The sequence below is a fragment of the Spea bombifrons genome, chromosome 3 (assembly GCF_027358695.1).
Source record: "Spea bombifrons isolate aSpeBom1 chromosome 3, aSpeBom1.2.pri, whole genome shotgun sequence".
Classification (NCBI taxonomy): Eukaryota; Metazoa; Chordata; class Amphibia; order Anura; family Pelobatidae; genus Spea; species Spea bombifrons.
The window spans coordinates 41,677,321-41,695,969 of record NC_071089.1 but is presented as its reverse complement, the minus strand read 5'-3'; the positions used below and the strand labels follow the sequence as shown (position 1 = coordinate 41,695,969).

Sequence of the window (18,649 nt, the reverse complement as noted above, 5' to 3'; positions counted from 1 at the left end):
GGGGTTGTCTGCGTCCATAACACAGGAGGATCCAGGTCCCCTGCATCGCTGGAAAAAAACTCATCTTATAATCGAGCAAATACGGTAAGAAGGTGATTAAAATGCCATTGTGACAGGAATAAAGGTGCTTAGAGTACAATGACACATGTAAATTGTAAGTTTTTTATTCTGCTGTTTGTTTTTAGCAGCTCATTTGTTCATTCAATTATTTTAAATACATGAAAAAATTGCATATTGGTTTTTTATCCGTATAATCGAAAAAATAATGGACCAACTAATCAATTATGCAAAAAAAATCGTTAGTTGCAGCCCTATATCCTATATTATCTGCCTAGCACTGATGTCTCCTTTATCCAGTTCAAGTGAATGCTGAGGAGATAAGATTCTGTCTATTCCCAGGTACTTATTTGGATCTTTTAACACTTTTGGTTCCTGGATGTTACGTACCTGCATACGCAGCGCTCCTCTTCTCTGCCTTCTGCTCAAGGAAGGGGGAGACCCCCCCTCCTTTCAGCTGCTGCTACAGCAACTGCCGCTAAGGAGAGGGAGACCTTCCTCCACTTGAATTCCACTCCCTTCCTTCGTTTCAATATTGAAACCTTCCAGTTTCCTATGATCCTTGCCCGCTAATGTCTTGGGGTAAATACCTCCTGTCATTAATATGTGCCTGATTAGGTTTATGTATGTATGTATGAATGTATGATAGCTGCAAGTCACTTAGGGGGAAAGTCAATAGTGACAGAATGGGGCCTTGGTTAGAACATGGATAACAGGAAAGACAGCCGTAAGAAGATAATATCACACCAACATGCTATTTAGGGAAGGAAGGAAATGCATCACCTGGAGATATTAGATAGATGAGATGTTTGTGATTGGTATGAATGGTTGTCATCTGTAACTCTGGTTTGTCTTTGCTGCAACAATAATCTGGACAGATTCTAATTAAAGCTCTCTCTCTGGTAAGAATCTTGGGTTGGCTGTTTTATTGTAATACCAAGTAGAAAACCTTAGTAGAACTAGACATATATATTATCTGGAAAAGGGGATAAGGTTATATATTAGTTCTTGGAGGAGGTAACAAGGATATTACATTTATCATTAATACACAACGCAGAACAGATTATTCTCCACACATATAAATTGGCGGTGTTTGAGAGAGGAGAGGTATATACAACATGATGGTTGCCTATGCTTATAGTGCTTCCTCAGTGCATGGTATCCTCTACAGTCCTTTTGGGTTTGACCTCGGCTTGTTTCCTCTTTTACATTGGTTCTCTGGTACCCTGACCTCGGCTTGTTATCAGTTGATCCTGTCTCCTGGTATCCTGACCTTCGGCTTGTTTGACCACGTTACTGCTACCATTTGGTTCTACCTAACTCCAGTGTCTCCAACCTTGCTGTGCGTGACAGTAATGAGACCTGCATCTGTGTGACAACAAAGCTCTTCAGACCTTGCTGCAGCGCACAGATCCTGGCCAGCAGACCTCTCCTCCCTCAGCAACGCCTCCACCTGCTCCCTGTTGCTGTGGTTTATGCTCCTACAAACCTACCTCCACCACAACATTATGGGGAGATCCTGCTGCATGTCGTGGTTTTCTGAACCAATGTGATATCCACTTTGAGCTACCCCATATGCATTCCCTACTGATCGAGCAAAAGGTAGGGTATATTATTTTGCTCTTCTCCTCTCTGGGAAATAAATGCCCCAGCAGTTCGCTACTACTCTGAATTTGTGATGGCTCTGTGCTCAGCTTTTGACGTTCCCAGTAAGAAGTCCACCGCATCTTTCTCGTTGTTCACTATTCGGCAAATGGGTTGTCTGATACCCTAAAGGATGAGATAGCTGGCAGAGACTTACCTACTGATCTGGACAGTGTACTTGCGTATGTGACTCAAATTGATCTGCATCTCTGAGAAAGACAATCAGAGAGAGAGAGAGAGAGTCAAAAAGTGTGAGAAAGTGGAAGATGACCTAACATACGTCTCGCACAGTTTGTTCCCCCACTTATGGCCCTTCCTGGCCCTAAAGAACCCATGCGGTTGGCAGCCACCAGACTCTCTGAACAGGAGAGGTCTAGAAGGAGAAACGAGGAACTTTGTATGTACTGCGGATCGGCTGGGCATTTAGTAAGATACGGAAAAAAAGACGGCGAATTGCACTCCTGTATAGACTACAGAGGACTGAATAGGATCACCAAACATAATTGGTATCCTATTCCCCTCATTTCCGAATTGTTTGACAGATTGTGTGGGGCTACTATATATACCGTATTTGCTCGATTATAAGACAAGGTTTTTTTCAGAGCAAATGCTCTGAAAAATACCCTTCGCCTTATAATCGGGGTTGTTTTATAATCAGACCTCAAATAGAGGTCTGAATATGAGACTAAGATCCAGATCCCCCGCAGCGTTGCTGGGGACCTGGATCCTCCTGTCTGGTAACCGCCCCCCAAACTTACCAGTGCTTCTGACTCCCCGGTGTGTTGTCCGGGCAGCAGGTAGACGTCTACGCGATTCGCGTGGGCAACTTCCGCTGCAGCCAGAAGGAGGTGCGGTTAGCAGCGGGGGTTGTCTGCATGCATCGCGCATACCTTCCCCAACTGTCAGAGAGGAGAGTTCCCCGCACCGCTACAGGGAATTTTCTCTGACACTCTAACCACACCTCCTTCTGGCTGCAGCGGAAGTTGCCTACGTGAATCGCGTAGATGTCTACCCGCTGGCTGGACAACACATCGGGGAGTCAGAAGCACCGGTAAGTTTGGGGGGTGTAAAGTAGGCAGAGTGCTCTATGATATGCCTTTTAACCCCCTTAATGCCACTCTGCATCCAGATATGCGTTTTAACCCCCTTTATGCCACTCTGCTCCATAATATGCCTTTTAACCCCCTAAATACCAGAGTGGCATATAGGGGTATAAGGCATTTCTGGGGCAGAGTAGCAAGCCTGGGAGCAGATGTGCATAACTGGGGTGCAGGTTGGAAAATAAAAGGAAATAAAAACAAAACAAAAAAATGTATTTAAAAAAATTGTTTACATAGTTTACATGAATTAACATTTACTAGTAAAACTTTTTTCCTATAGGGTCGTCCTACATTCAGGCTTTTTCTTTTTTTCCTGGTCTTCCAGTTCAGCAATGATTGCCTCAGAGAGTTTGTTTTACCTGGACGACATCCTCATCTATTCAGGCAGGTCTGTTGTGTTTTAGTGCGTCTTCGACAACATGGATTTTATGGATGCCAAGCTGGATAAGTATGCTTTTGAGGTTCGCAAGGTGACCTGTTTGGGATACCTCATAACCCCGGAGGGATTTGAGATGGACCCATTCAAGGTACAGGCCATCAAGGATTGGCTGCATCCTGTAGGTCTTAAGGCCCTTCAAAGGTTTTTGAGTTTTGCCAATTACTACAGATGTTTTATCCGCAATTACTCTAAGATCATTGCACCTTTAATGCCCCTCACCAAGAGGGGGACTAAAGTCTCGGGAGTGGTCACCTGACACTATTTCTGCCTTTTCCCTCCTTAAGGATCCTTGCCTTCTGATGGTTGCCTATGCTTATAGTGCTTCCTCAGTACCCGTTATCGTTGGCAGTCCTTTTGTGTTTGACCTCGGCTTGTTTAGCTATCTCCGGTATCCTGACCTCGGCTTGTTATCTGTAGATCCTGTCTCTTGGTATCCTGATCTCGGCTTGTTCGACCACGTTACTGCTACCCTTGGGTTATACCTGATTCCGGTGTTTCCAACCTTGCTGTGTGACACTGGGATAATATTTTTAATAATAATGTGGTATTCTGTTATCATTGAAGAAAAATGTTAGAATAAGCTGTCATAGCCGAAAACTAGAGGATAAGCAGCTTTGATATAATGTAAGAAAACTTGACTTTACTAAAAGTGCATTCCATCATGTAGTGGTAAATACAATAAAGGAATTTAACATGTATGATAAGCCATATGACCAGGGGCGTAACTAGACGCCTCAGGGCCCGGGTGCGAGAATCTGTTAAGGGCCCCCCCACCCCCTCACCCCCCCACCCCCTCACCCCCCAAAAAAAACATGATTTTTACCCAACAATTTTTTTTCAACAAATTCAACAAATTCAATTTACATATTGAATCATATCTGTAAAAAAATCAAAGAAAAAGGGGCGCATGTACAAAGGGCATAATCCAGGGGTGTCCAAGTTTTTTCTGCAGTGGGCCACTTCATCAGAATTGTATACGTGCGCGGGCCGCACTCCTTTTTCACTGTGACAAAAAATATGGCCTTTAATAAAATATGCAGATTAAAATAAAGTAAAATGACACAAAACCTTTACTCTTCCTCTCACTGATTTCTGGGCCTAGAAAGTTTTGCGACTACAAATTCAGGATTCCCTAGATTTATTCTAGGGATGAACTAAAATGAAAATTCTGGACCAAAACATTCAGGGTTCACTTAGCCAAAACCGAAAATGACCCCCACCTTTAAAAATAATAATAAAAACTCACATTTTTAATAAAAGTAGGTAACACACAATTGGACAAAATTAGCAATATGACTTGGCATGATAGGAGTGTGATTGCTAACAGCAATCACACTCCTATCATACCCAGGCAACCAGTAAATGCTGGTACCTAGGCATGATGGGACTGTGCTCGCTGTGATTGCTGTTAGCAATCACACTCCTATCATGCCAAGTCAGCCAGTACATGCTGGTACAGGGTGGCTGTAAGTGATGTGCAGACCCCATACTGCTGGCAGCATCACTACACAAGGGGGCAGCTAGCTAGGTTTCAGCATGTACTGGCTGACTTGGCATGATAGGAGTGTGATTGCTAACAGTAGTCACAGTCCCATCATGCCTAGGTTCCAGCACTTACACATCCATCCAGTAAATGCTGGAACCTAGGCATGATGGGACTGTGATTGCTGTTAGCAATCACACTCCTATCATGCCAAGTCAGCCAATACACGCTGGTACAGGGTGGCTGTAAGTGATGTGCAGACCCCATACTGCTGGCAGCCTCAATACACAAGGGGGGCAGCTAGCCAGGTTTCAGCATGTACTGGCTGACTTGGCATGATAGGAGTGTGATTGCTAACAGCAATCACAGTCCCATCATGCCTAGGTTCCAGCACTTACACATCCATCCAGTAAATGCTGGAACCTAGGCATTATGGGACTGTGATTGCTGTTAGCAATCACACTCCTATCATGCCAAGTCAGCCAGTACATGCTGGTACAGGGTGGCTGTAAGTGCAGACCCCATACTGCTGGCAGCATCACTACACAAGGGGGGCAGCTGGCCAGGTTTCAGCATGTACTGGCTGACTTAGCATGATAGGAGTGTGATTGCTAACAGCAATCACAGTCCCATCATGCCTAGGTTCCAGCACTTACACATCCATGCTATCACACACACACACACACTCATTTATTCATATAATCATTCATTCACAGATTCATTCCCTCAATCACACACACTCATTCAAACACCCTCCCCACCCCCTTACCTGTACTGCAGCTCCTCGATGCCGCTCACAGACTTCAGCAGGGGGTGCGGCCTCCCTCTGCCTTCTCTGCTAAAGCACAGAGGAAGTAGGATGTCACGTGAACTCCGCTTCCTCTGTGCAGTCCAGAAGACCCTCCCACAAGTAAGTAGCAGGGCTTGAGGTGCGGCTTGCGTAAGATCGGTTGCCCTGGCTGCCGATCTTACGGGGGCCGCACCTCGAGGTCTCGCGGGCCGCATGTTGGACGCCCCTGCCCGATTTCGGGCGGCCCCTTGGCTTGGGCCCCCCTGCCGCCGGGGCCCGGTCGCAGTCGCGACCCCTGCGACCCCGGTAGTTCCGCCACTGCATATGACTGTCCTGAATATAAGAAATATCAAGGACCAAATATGATTTTATGTTTTCAAATGTAAATATTCTGCAGTCACATTCTAAATTTCTGTCCACTTGGTGTGTGTTTTCATTTGTTTTTAAAATCGTTTATTTCTTAATCTTGCTCATTGTGTTCTCCTTTATGATGCCTTTAATGTTTAAATAGTATGTAATTGTTTAAAAAAATGTAAATGTTCTTTTTTTTAAGCTAAAATATTTTGTGAATCGGAGGAAAACCACTTACAATTCCTACAGGAAAGGCTAGCACAGCCATCATCCAGTCACGGAGAGAGATAAGCTTCGTAAGCTGCCTTTCTTGTTCTTGGTTGTCACTCCCCTTCATTAGCAAGCTTGAGAGGTCAGACAGCACACAGATGCCAAAGAAAACAGCTTGAATGACCTGTAAACAAAATGCTTAAATTAAGTAGAATACTGTAAAAGCCATCATGTCCAGGCTGAAGATGAATCAAACACTTACTTTAAACACAAGAGATTTCCAGTGGTGGGAATAGGCAGCAAACATGCTGAATTTTAAATCATTTCAGTAGGCTTTTGGTATAAAGTGTGGTAGAGCAGCATGTATTGATGATGGTGAATATCCCGCATCCCTTGCTACCAGTTTACATTCTTGTGTAGCCATATTTTGAGGCATTTCCCTAAGGCAGCAGATATTTGGAGATGAAATAGTAGTTCTGTGATGTGTTGATTAATTTAACCAGATGTTTAAAGTATATGTTGATTTCTGCCAATGGCCATTCGACTGGTCCTCACATAAGGTAGGTATTGTCAGAAACTGTATGTATTGTTATAACTAGACTTGGGCACCTTGGGCTCTTCGTGTTCGTCTTTGTGCTCGTCTTCGTGCTCGTCTTCGGGGGGAAAAAATCTTCGTATTCCGCGAATATTCGCCTGTTCCTGTCTTCTCTTCGGGCGAATATTCGTGGACATTCTTCGTGTTCGGTTTTTCTTTGTTTTTTCCGGTTAAGGGGTTAATACGGGGTTAACGCAGCTCTGGTGCCAGGAGTTTAAATGTACGTATGAGCAACTCTATTGGTCGTCAGCAGGGGGCTCGTCTGCCATCAACCAATGGCAGACGAGCCCCCTGCTGGCGACCAATAGGGTCGCTCGTACAGTCTGTTAAACTCCTGGTGCCGTAACTTACACTGCAGATACCACTGGCCTCCCTGTTCTATCAGTTAAATGTCCGTACGAGCGACCAATAAAGTCGCTCGTACGGACATTTAACTAATTGAACAGGGAGGGAGACCAGTGGGATCTGCAGGGTAAGTTGCAGCATTGGGGTTTTAAAAGTCTGTACGAGCGACCAACAGAGTCGCTCGTAGAGACTTTTAAAACCCCAATGCTGCAACTTACCCTGCAGATCCCACTGGCCTCCTTGTTCTATCAGTTAAATGTTCGTACGAGCGACCAATAAAGTCGCTTGTACGGACATTTAACTGATAGAACAGGGAGACCAGTGGGATCTGCCGGGTAAGTTGCAGCATTGGGGTTAACTTTTTTTTTTAAAGGGTTAAGGGGCCGTGCGAGTGAGCCTATTGGTCGCTTGCACGGCCCTTTAACCTACGGATTTCCATAGGTTCGCTGTCAGGGGTTACAACTTACAAAGGCCGTGCGAGTGAGCCTATTGGTTGATGCCAGAGGAGGTCCCTGTAGGCTCATTCGCACTGCCCTGTAACTCGTGACGGCGAACCTGCGGATTTCCACTTCCGTGAACTGCCACGATGCCGCGAAGACAAGGTAAGTTAGAAGGGGCGGGGAGAATGGTAGACGAAGACGAAGACGATCACGAAGATCTTCGTGGTGTGTATCTTCGTCTTCGCCTACGTTTTACCGCCGCTGTCTTCTCTTCAGCGTGTCTTCGGAACGAAAACGCACTCTTCGTGTTCGTTTTCATGTTCGCCCGAAGACGAATGCACAAGTCTAGTTATAACTATGCAGGGTGTAGTACTTGCTACCAGTAGTTAAGCTTTCAGGAACTATGGTATATCGATATTTGTTAGTGATGTGTTATCCAAAAAGTTTGGATTGCAAGGTCCACTGTGATTAAGTTTGACATATTTGTCAATCTAACCCACAGCGGACCTTGCTACCCACAAGTAAACTTTAAGGGATTTGCTAACCTAGAAATATCTGCAGGACTTTTAAGACTTACGTTAAGGGTTAATAAGGCCTTGAAGATCTATTGTGTTTTGTATGGACATATTTTGGCATCTTAATTTTAATTTTTTTAATTTTAATTAGTATATCACATGCAAGGAGATGTGATCATCCAAATACATTTCCCTGCCATCCCAGGTGACACTACAGATAGACTCCTCCTCCGTACCTTCAGTGGTAGTGTCCTCTCTCGGGAGGCACGGCTGCTTCCGGGAGTTCAGGGAGGCTTAGACACTGCTGTGCGGCTTCTCGGAGCTCCATGACGACGTCCGGCATGGCGGTTCTCTGGCTTCCGGCCATGAGCGTTACACACTTCATGGTATGCGTTTCAAGCCTTGTTTTCGGCCAATTTTGAAAAACGATGTTGTGGCTTGCAGCCTGATTACAAGCTGAAAAGGTGAGTAGGTAACTTCACTCTTTCAGCGCTTGCTGCTTGCTGTTTGTTTTTTCTAGGGTGCTGTTGCGTCTCGAGACATCAATTTGGCTCCTGATAATTCTGAGCCCCCCTCTGTTGAGGACAAGTCTAAGATGGCTCTAATGAAAACCAAGCATGCACAGTGCTCTGGGTGTCACAAAGCCCTCCCGGAAGAAGCTTTGCTGAAATCGGTTGCAGATTCTGAGGCGGCTGGAGGAAGAGAGTTTTTAGCCTGGCTCAAAGAGGAGATGCAGTCTACCTTTTCTGCATTTCGTCACGTGGTCCCTGCATCCTCCTGCCCTCACCTCCAGGCAGCGCAAGATCCCACTTGACTGGGTCGTCAGCCCCAGTTGAACATTTCCAAGCACTCCATTGCTAACTGGAATGTGTCGGCCATCAGCCTGGCATGTGCTGCACCTGCTGGGATCCGGGCTCACTCTACTCGAGCAGTTCTCATTTCTCCTGAACAGATCTGTAAGACGGCTACTTGGGGGACTCTCCTTACCTTTGCCCAACATTACAGACTTGATAAGATGGCACAGGAAGACCCACTTTTCGGTCATAAGGTTCATGAGGTCGTTTTTTCCTCTTAATGTTTTTCCCACCCTTCTTCTAGGGTATATCTATCCATAGTGTCACCTGGGATAGCAGGGAAACAGTAAATTCTATTTACCAAGAGCTTCTTTTCCCTGCCGATCCCTGGTGACTCGTTTTTTCCCTCCCTTTCTTTGAATACATTTTTTCATCATATTTGTTTCCTGTGTGATCTTTGTTATTCACTGAGGATATCTGGGAGGGGAGGGGCTTTTAAGTGTTTGGAGTCCTGCCCTATCTAAGGCATGGAGGAGGGGTCAATCCGTAGTGTCACCAGGGGTCCGCAGGGAAAAGAAGCTCTCGGTAAGTAGAACTTACTGCTTTGTGCACAGAAAATATCTGGGGGAAGAGTAAGGGGCAAATGTATATTGGGGGGGGGGCAGAATCCTCCGTGCATTTGCAAAGGAGAAACTACATTAATTTAGAAGGACCAATTAGCTACCATCTGCATTAAAGTGCATCTAATGGGTGAAGTGACCCATTTTTTCCTTTTTTTTTTACTGTTAGGTTGAGGTGTCCCATGCTTTCTGGTCATTAATGAAAATAGCATTTCAGATTTTCACAAATAAAAACTGATATACATATTTAATGGCAGTTTTTTTTATTAGTGTTTATTTTTATGCTAAGGGGAACTACAGTCCCAACATTTGCATTATATTATATGTATATTATATATATATATATATATATATATATATATATATATATATATATATATTAGGGCTGCAACAACTAATCGATAAAATCGATAATAATCGATAATGAAATTCGTTGCCAACGAATTTCATTATCGATTAGTTGAATCGATTATTATCGATTATAAAATGAGGGTTTTTTTCAGAGCAAACGCTCTGAAAAATACCCCTCATTATATAATCCGTTTGAGTGACTCACAGCAGCAGCTCCTACTTACCAGTCCCTCCCTGTAATCACTGTGACAACTGGCCCCGCCCCCTTCCTTCTCCCAGAAGGCCAGAACCACATGGCTGTGACACTCATCTAACTGTAAGTAGAAAATTAATATTTGGGCTACTGAAAGTTAGGGGAGGTGGGGGTTAATTTAGGGGCAGTTATGGTTAATGGGGTGTTTAGGGTAAATTTAGGGGAAGTTATGGTTAATGGGGTGTTTAGGGACAGTTATGGTTAATAGGGTGTTTAGGGTTAAGTTAGGGGCAGCTATGGTTAATGGGGTGTTTAGGGTTAATTTAGGAGCAGCTGTGGTTAATGGGGTGTTTGGGGTTAATTTGAGGCAGTTGTGGTTAATGGTGTGTTTAGGGTTAATTTAGGGGCTGTTGTGGTTGACAGGGTCTTTAGGGTTAATTTAGGGGATGCTGTGGTTAATGGGGTGTTTAGGGTTAATTTAGGGGCAGTTATGGTTAATGGGGTGTTTAGGGTTAATTTAGGGTAGTTGTTTTGGTGGGGCATTTAGAGTTAATTAAGGGGTAGTTATGGTTAATGGGGTGTTTAGGGTTAATTTAATGATGAGGACTGAGGGTTAATTTAATAAAGTTAACTTAAGGTGCAGTTAGAGATAAAGGGGGCATCTAAATCCTGGGGGCAGTGAAGATTAACCCAGTACTTATTAATAAAAGTATGGTGTCAGTGTGCTGTGAACGGGTCTGTGACTATGAGGGGACTATGAGATATCTGGGGGGGGTATAAGGCATATCTGGGAGGACGGAGTGACATATCTGGGGGTATAAGGCATATACATTATATAAGGCATATGTGGGGAGGGCAGTGTGGCATGTCTGGAGAGGACGGAGTGGTGTATCAGGGTGTATAAGGCATATCTGGGGCCACAGTGGCATATCTGGGGGTAGAGTGGAGTGGCATATGTGGGGAGGGCAGCGTGGCATGTCTGGGGAGGATGGAGTGGCATATGTGAGGGTGGAGTGGTATATGTGGGGGGCAGCGTGGAGTGGCATATGTGGGAGGCAGCGTGGAGTGGTATATGTGGGAGGCAGCGTGGAGTGGTATATGTGGGAGGCAGCGTGGAGTGGCATATGTGGGAGGCAGCGTGGCGTGGTATATGTGGGAGGCAGCGTGGAGTGGTATTTGTGGGAGGCAGCGTGGAGTGGTATATGTGGGAAGCAGCGTGGAATGGTATATGTGGAGTGGTATATGTGGGAGGCAGCGTGGCGTGGTATATGTGGGAGACAGCGTGGTGTGGTATATGTGGGAGGCAGCATGGAGTGGTATATGGGAGGCAGCGTGGAGTGGCATATGTGGGAGGCAGCGTGGAGTGGTATATGTGGGAGGCAGCGTGGAGTGGTATATGTGGGAGGCAGCGTGGAGTGGTATATGTGGAGTGGTATATGTGGGAGGCAGCGTGGAGTGGTATATGTGGGAGGCAGCATGGAGTGGCATATGTGGGAGGCAGCGTGGAGTGGTATATGTGGGAGGCAGCGTGGAGTGGTATATGTGGGAGGCAGCGTGGAGTGGCATATGTGGGAGGCAGTGTGGCATGTCTGGGAGGCAGCATGGCATATGTGGGAGGCAGCGTGGCATGTCTGGGAGGCAGCGTGGCATGTCTGGGAGGCAGCGTGGCAAGCCTGGGCTCAAATGTGCATAAATTGGGGGGGCTGGTTGGGAAATAAAGACAAGAAATGCATTTTATCAAAGTTTTTTTTATTCTGCTGTTTGTATTTAACATCATTTGTTTATTAAATTATTTTAAATAAATGAAAAATGTACATTCATTTTTTTTATCCGATTAATCGATTAATCGACAAAATAATCGGCCAACTAATCGATTATTGTGTGTGCCCTAATACACACACACACACACACACACAGTTGGATAATTGGTAATATACGTACCATTTTTAAATAAAACATGAGTGAGCAGGCAAAACATTTCTTTCTTTGTTTTGTGTACTTGCTGGCAGGGCCTGACTGGGAATAAAAAGCAGCCCTGGAAACATTTGGAGAGCAGCCCCATATAGTTTATCTCGCGGTCGAGCTCTTGTACCCTCACGCACCCCTTACACATACCCGAGTCACACTATTTGCCATACAAATAACTATAAAACATCCTTTTTATCACATTATTTGTATTAAAATGCCAGAAAGCAAAAATGTTAAAAGGCCCCAATAAATGAAATACATTAGAAATACATACTGCAAACATTTTTAGATGAAAAAGTTCCATTTTATTCAGTGGAACAAAATAGTGACCACATTATTCTAAACAATATTCTTGTAAGAAACTTTTATTTCTTTATTAATTCATGTAAACTATTTTTTCATATTTAAGAAAAGCTGTGATTGAGAAAAAAAATTTTATTTGCCCCCAGGCTTGCCACTCTGTCCCCAGAAATGCCTTATACCCCCTATATGCCACTCTGCCTCCCTGATATGCCTTATACCCTCCTATATGCCACTCTGCCCCGTGATATGCCTTTTAAACCCCTATATGCCACTCTGCCCCATGATATGCCTTATACCACTATATGCCACTCTGGCATATAGGGGTTAACCCCTTAACGACAAAGCCCGTACATGTAAGCATAAACGGTGTTGCTGACATGCCTCAATATCGAGGCATGTAGCAACACAACCCCCTACCCCGATAGCCTTGTGATTGCTCCGAAGAGCAACCACAAGTGCCATCATGCAAATGACGTTGCTCCATTCAGAAGATAGCGTCAACAATAAAAAAAATAATCCAGACCCACTTGAGAACTCTTGAATCCAGTACCTGCATTCAACCATGCTAGGTCAATGGAGCCCAGCTCACTAATCAGTGAGATAAGTAAAAAAAAATGGTAAAATTTAAAAATTCCCCACTGTCACCAAAAAATGAACAAAAATAAGTAGCTATAGCTTCACAAAAATTCCCACATGGAAAGAGTTAAAATATTGGCATTATATGGTCTTGTTTTAAAAAATTTATGATTTGATGGAGTAAATTGAATTGGCCGGTTTCAAAGATGTCCCAAATATGGGACATGGGGACAGAAGGGCCAATGTCTAAATGGCAAAAAATACACACCTCACAAAGGTGGCCTTTTACCTTCCAAATAACCCAACAAAACCATGCATGTTGGGTATCACTACACTCAGGAGATATTACTGAACACATATTGGGGTGTTGCTTGACACGGACATATACCAGGAGCGGTACATTTATACCTGAAGTACAACGGGTGTGAAAAAAATTAAAAAAAAATTACTACCATAATGTTTGACAAAGGCTGGTGGTAAAATTAATGCATGGAAAGGGTTAAAATACCAGCATTTTAAATACTTTGGGGTGTCTTGTTTTCAAAAATATGTGGTTTGATGGGGTAAATTGTTTTGGCCGGCTTCAAAGACACCAGAAATAGCACATGGGGCAGAATGACCAGCTTTGGGGAAAAAATGGTTTTGAAATAGCAAAACGCTACTGGTACTTATTGCCCCATAACGTGCAGAAAAAAGCAAAAAACCATAAAAACATTGGGTATTTCTAAACTCAGGACAAATAGTAGAATCTGTTTAGCAGTTTTTTTCCATTAGTTTTGGCAGATGAATAAAAGTTTTCTGTTTAAAAAGTGAGAAAAAGTAATTTTTACCAAATTTTAGATAAATTAGATGATATGATAAAAATAATGGTATCTAAAGAAAACCCAGTTTGTCCAGAAAAAAACAATATATAATATGTGTGGGAGCACGAAATGAGAAAGAAGAAAATCACAGCAACACTGAAAAATGTTGAAAGAGCCATTGTCCCACAATATACTAGTATACTAGTATGAAACAGTATTGTCATTAAGGGGTTTCTGGAGGCACTCTGCCTCCAGAAAAGCCTTAAGCCCCCATATAGCGCACACACCCCCCTCCCCGACTTACCACTGCTTCTGGTGTCTGGTGAGGGAAGCGGGTGGAGGCCGCCTCAGTTCTTCATCCCACCCCTTTTAAGACGTGGGACAAAGTGCTGAGACACTGCCATTGGGCTGCACGGTGTGTGCACACCGGCCCCCTCAACTTCATTAGACGCCGGGAGGAGGCGGCCTGGGTGCCGCTTTCAATACAGCTCGCAGCCACTCAGCAACTGTTTTATGCAAAGTAAAAATGCTGGATGTGTAAAATCATGTGTATGATTTTAGGTTGTGCACTCCCATGTATATGTGCAGATTAAAACTGAAGACATAATCACCAAGTATTCTGGGTTGTGGTGGTCTGTGCATTACCAAACAAAGTAAACAAAAACATACATGCAAGTATTTTTCATATATATATATATATATATATATATATATATATATATATATATATATATATATGGGTTTAAATAATCATAATAACTTTCTTGGAATTGTTAATTCTTTGTTAATTCCAAATAGTATGCTATGCAGCCTCTGTATCCGTAGGCAAAAATCGTGGCCTAAATTGTGGATTGTACTAGGCAGTAGGTCCAAACTGCAATCTAAAGTTGCCAGGTATCCCTTTTTTCTGCCTCCATGGACTCACCCTCCAGCCCCATGATTGTGGACACCTGTGCAGAGGAGGCTAGAACTGCCCAGGGACATCAGAATCCACCAATGTTATTACCTCCAATTATGAGTGAGGGATGCGCAAGGCAACACCACCACTCTTTCCTCCAATTCAGCGGGGAGTATTTTCAGCAGAGGTAAGGGACTGGCAGCACTTTGAAAAACCACAGTCTGTGACTTTAGTGCTCCAGTGTTCTAGAGCGATAGTATCCTGCAATCCTTGTGTCCTATTCTGCAACATTCTATAGCGGGGGAGTTCAACGTGCAGCTCACCAGACTTTGAGGTGCGGCCCGCGTGAGCCGGCCTCCCCTGACCACTTAATGATTTTGAAGCAGCCGGCATGCAGGCACCATGCCCCCCCCCCAGTGCCTTAGTGAGGCTCTTCACCCCGCCCTTTTGAAGATGTGACATGACGCTCAAGACACAGAAGAGTTCCTCGTGACGGGGTGAAGAGCATGTTGGAGGAAAGCAGTCTGCAAGGGAAGGAAGCCAGCAAAAAAGTATTTTAAACAAATACTGAGGGTGATAGATGGAAGGGACCCATATTCAAAGGGGAGCTGCCTTGGGGCAACAATTAAATACAAAAAGGGGGCGGCTGAGAGTTAAAAGCACAAAACAGGGTAGTTGAGGCATCACATAAATCAGGTATGGGAGGCATTACATTAACCAGTACAAAAGGGCGTGTGGGCATCAATACACAAGGGTGCGAGGCTGGCTGAGAGCATTACATAAAAAATCAATACACAAGGGTGTGGGGTGCACAAATACACATGGGTATTACATTAATAATAAACGGGGGGCTGGCTGGGGCATCAATACACAAGGGGCAAACATACAAACAACAAAGCAGTGTGGAAAGCATTTTTTATACTTTGCGTAGCTTAACCCATCCTTATGCGGGTGTCGGTGTGGCAGGGCCTGTTCTGGTGTTTGTGTGTGTGAGGGGTGTGTTGGTGTGGCAAAGCTTGTCCTGGTGTGTGTGTTTGGGTGTAGGTGTGGCAGAGCCTGTCCTGGTGTGTGTTTGGTCATCTGTTTCCTGGCACGTTAGTTCTATTTATTCCTACAATAAGTATTTAATTTTTACTTATCCAGAGATAAAACGCCCACCTGAATTTGTAGTCACTTCAGATGACAAAACTTTCAAGGCTCAGAAATCGGTGAGAGGAAAAGTAAAGGTTTTGTGTTATTTACTGTATTTCAATCTGCATATTTTATCAAAAAGGAACAGTGTTACTTCAGGCATCCCACGTATGACGATTTTTTTTTTAGTGTACTGAGGTACTCCCAATCCCGTCACATAAGATTCTATCTTGTATTATCTGCCAAGCATTGATGCCATCTTTATCTAGTACACATCTATAGCGAGGAGTTAAGATTCTGTCTATTTTATTTATTTCCATAAAATGGCTACCAAAATCCTCAGCACCCACAGTGTGTTCCAGCCTTGTGCAATTTTATTTGGATTAACTTGTTTTAAATGGTTTGTGGACTGAATTTGTTTTACTGTTTACGTAATTTAGTTTTGATAGCATGACATATAAAAGTTGATCAAAAACAGTTTGTCCACTGCTTTTTTCAAATTAACCTTTTATTAATTAACCACAAAGTGGATATGAAAAATAGGGATGCACCGAAATGAAAATTCAGGATTCACTTGGCCGAAAATGAGCCCCTCCACCTTTAAAAAAAACCAAACACACACAAAAAAAAACGTATTAAAAGTAAGTAACAATATTAATAAATATATATGATTAACAGCAATCACACTCCTATCATGCCCAGGCAGCCAGTACATGCTAGAACCTGGGCATGATAGGAGTGTGATTACAGGCTCCCTATGCCATGCTACCCCCCACACCATGCTATCATAAACACACTCATTCACAAATTCATATACCCTCCCCCACCCCTTACCTGAACTGCAGATCTCTCACTTGCAGACTTCTGCAGGGACCCTGCTGCTTCCCTCTGTGTTGCTGTGCGAGCAACTTCTCTTGCTCCGCCCCCAGGGGAAGGAAGGGAGCAGAGTGATGTGACGTGCATTCACATTACTCCGTTGGGTTCTGCTTCTCCTGGCCTGTACAAGAGACGTTGTTCGCACAGTGTGTGTGACCAACACACAGGTAAGGAGCCTGGCCCCTGCAGACGATTATAGTTGGCTGTTTTTTCTTTTATTTCTGCATTTTGCCAATATGCCCTTTTTGGCCAATATATTTCCTAATTTTCCTAATATTCCCCACATTTTTTAGATATTTTTCATACTTAATGATGGTTTATATATAAATAATTATTATTTCAAAATAAAGCCCTACTTGCGCTGAAAAAAACAATATATCATGTGTGAGGGGGTACTAAATGAGTTTGTGGGCAATCAGAGTTGAATAAAGTCATAGCAAAAACTGCTCTGGTCCTTTAGTGCAAACAAAAAAACCTGGTCCTGAAAGGGATATATATATATTTTTGGGGGGGTTATCATGAAGCATGTGGCATCAACCCACAACACACTTGCATTAAGCGGTCTGCAATGCTTACACCAGCCATATGACCCTGGGCACAGTAGTTCTACCAGCTATTAACAGTGTGGCAGGAGATTTTAGGTGGCGCTTCGGTCCTCGACAATGAAGCCATTGGCTTCTCAGTATTTCAATAGGCAACATCATCTCTCACACATACACATTGACACACAACAAAGTGGCAGTTACATTTTAGGCATTTAAATATCAGTGTGGTAACTGGAAAGGGTAGTGGAGGGCAGTGTGTATAAGTCATTGATTCAGCTTTATACCTACTTTTGGGCCACCCCTTACGACCAGGATTGACTGCACTCAAGCTCTGACTATTTTAGATACACCAGCAGCACTGACGTTGACTTTTTTGTATTAAAATTTCTCCATTTCAAAGTCTTTCAACTTCAACATTTCGATCTTATGTGGCAAACCAACAGAGTTTTCCCTTCAAGTCCTGTTCTGCATAATCCTCCAACAGTTAGAAGCCCACTTGCTGAAGTGACAATTTCTTCAGACTCTAAAAGTGACATCAGGGAAGAAACTATTTTACCCAGTACTGATTTTGCACAGCCATCACATATTAATATTGAGCAACCGTTCACAAAGGTCACTGGAGAGCCTAAAAAGATCAAAAGGGGAAGACCACGAGCAGTGACTCCTATTACCTGCAAAACTGATGCAGGAAGGATGGAGTTTTGTAGATCTATCGAAATGATAGAATGAAGATAGCGATACAAGATAGGAAAATTATAAGGAAAGGAAAATTAAGGCCAGAAACAGAGACGGAGGAGGAAAGCTGCATTAGGCTTGAATATACTGTAAGAGGAATGCAAAGCCAAGAGATGAGGAAACTGAAGAGGAAAGACACATAAGATTGGAAGATAAGCGGAAAGGGATTGTAAAGGCCAGAGGGGAGGGAACTGAAGATGAAAGAAATTTCAGATTGGAAGTTATGAGTGAAAGGCATTCGAGGTGAAGGGACCAGAAGGCTTAAGAAGAAAGAAGCATAAGGCTCACAAAAAGAGAAGATGAACTAATCTAAACAGATTGACAAAGTCAAATGACAATTAACAAGAAAGGCTGCATCAAGCAAGGGAACGCGTTCTAAAGAACATTCTGTATTCCATTACAACCACCTGAAAAACTGAATGGGCTTTTACGTGTTACAAACAGTTTTAGTAAACAGTTTCTACAAGGCACGCGAACATACAATAATGCATTTCAAATGACTCAATTCGGAGTCCATATTGTTTCTGAGAGACATGCCAACTTTTAAAATTCAAGGACAATGTTATCATTTGGCCAGACTGTTGCTTCCACCTGCTGGTAACCTTGCTTGCTTGGCAAACCAAGGATGCAAAAACGATCCTAATTTAAGACAAGATATTGATGAGCTACAAAATATGCTGCGCCTACACAACTATTCTTGTGGGACTTTAATGATTTATTTACACACCCGTCTGAAGCAGTGGTGTGCATCAAGGTGACTGGATGAATGGGTGGTGGAAAGCTTAATAAAGGACACTTATTCGCTACCGTTGTGGCACATTATTTGTGGGGAAAAGAGTGGTCAAGAAAAAGTTAAGATCGTAGTTTTGGTTATTGGTACTTTACAT

General features: G+C 43.5%; 1 protein-coding gene across 8 annotated transcripts in view; it reads right to left on the bottom strand.

Moving 5' to 3' along the window:
• Nucleotides 1-18,649, bottom strand: part of AIG1 (androgen induced 1) — a 203,065-nt gene that overhangs the window by 144,695 nt on the left and 39,721 nt on the right. For 6 of the 8 annotated variants that reach the window (XR_008351156.1, XR_008351155.1, XM_053460886.1 and 3 more), the window contains exon 2: nt 6,103-6,258. The exons of the other annotated variants lie outside the window; for them this stretch is intronic. Coding sequence is in view for 4 of the 6 variants with exons in the window: in XM_053460886.1 (XP_053316861.1) it covers nt 6,103-6,258 (156 nt within the window). In the remaining 2 variants the exon portion in view is untranslated. The remainder of the gene's footprint in view (nt 1-6,102; nt 6,259-18,649) is intronic. 8 annotated transcript variants of the gene reach the window in all.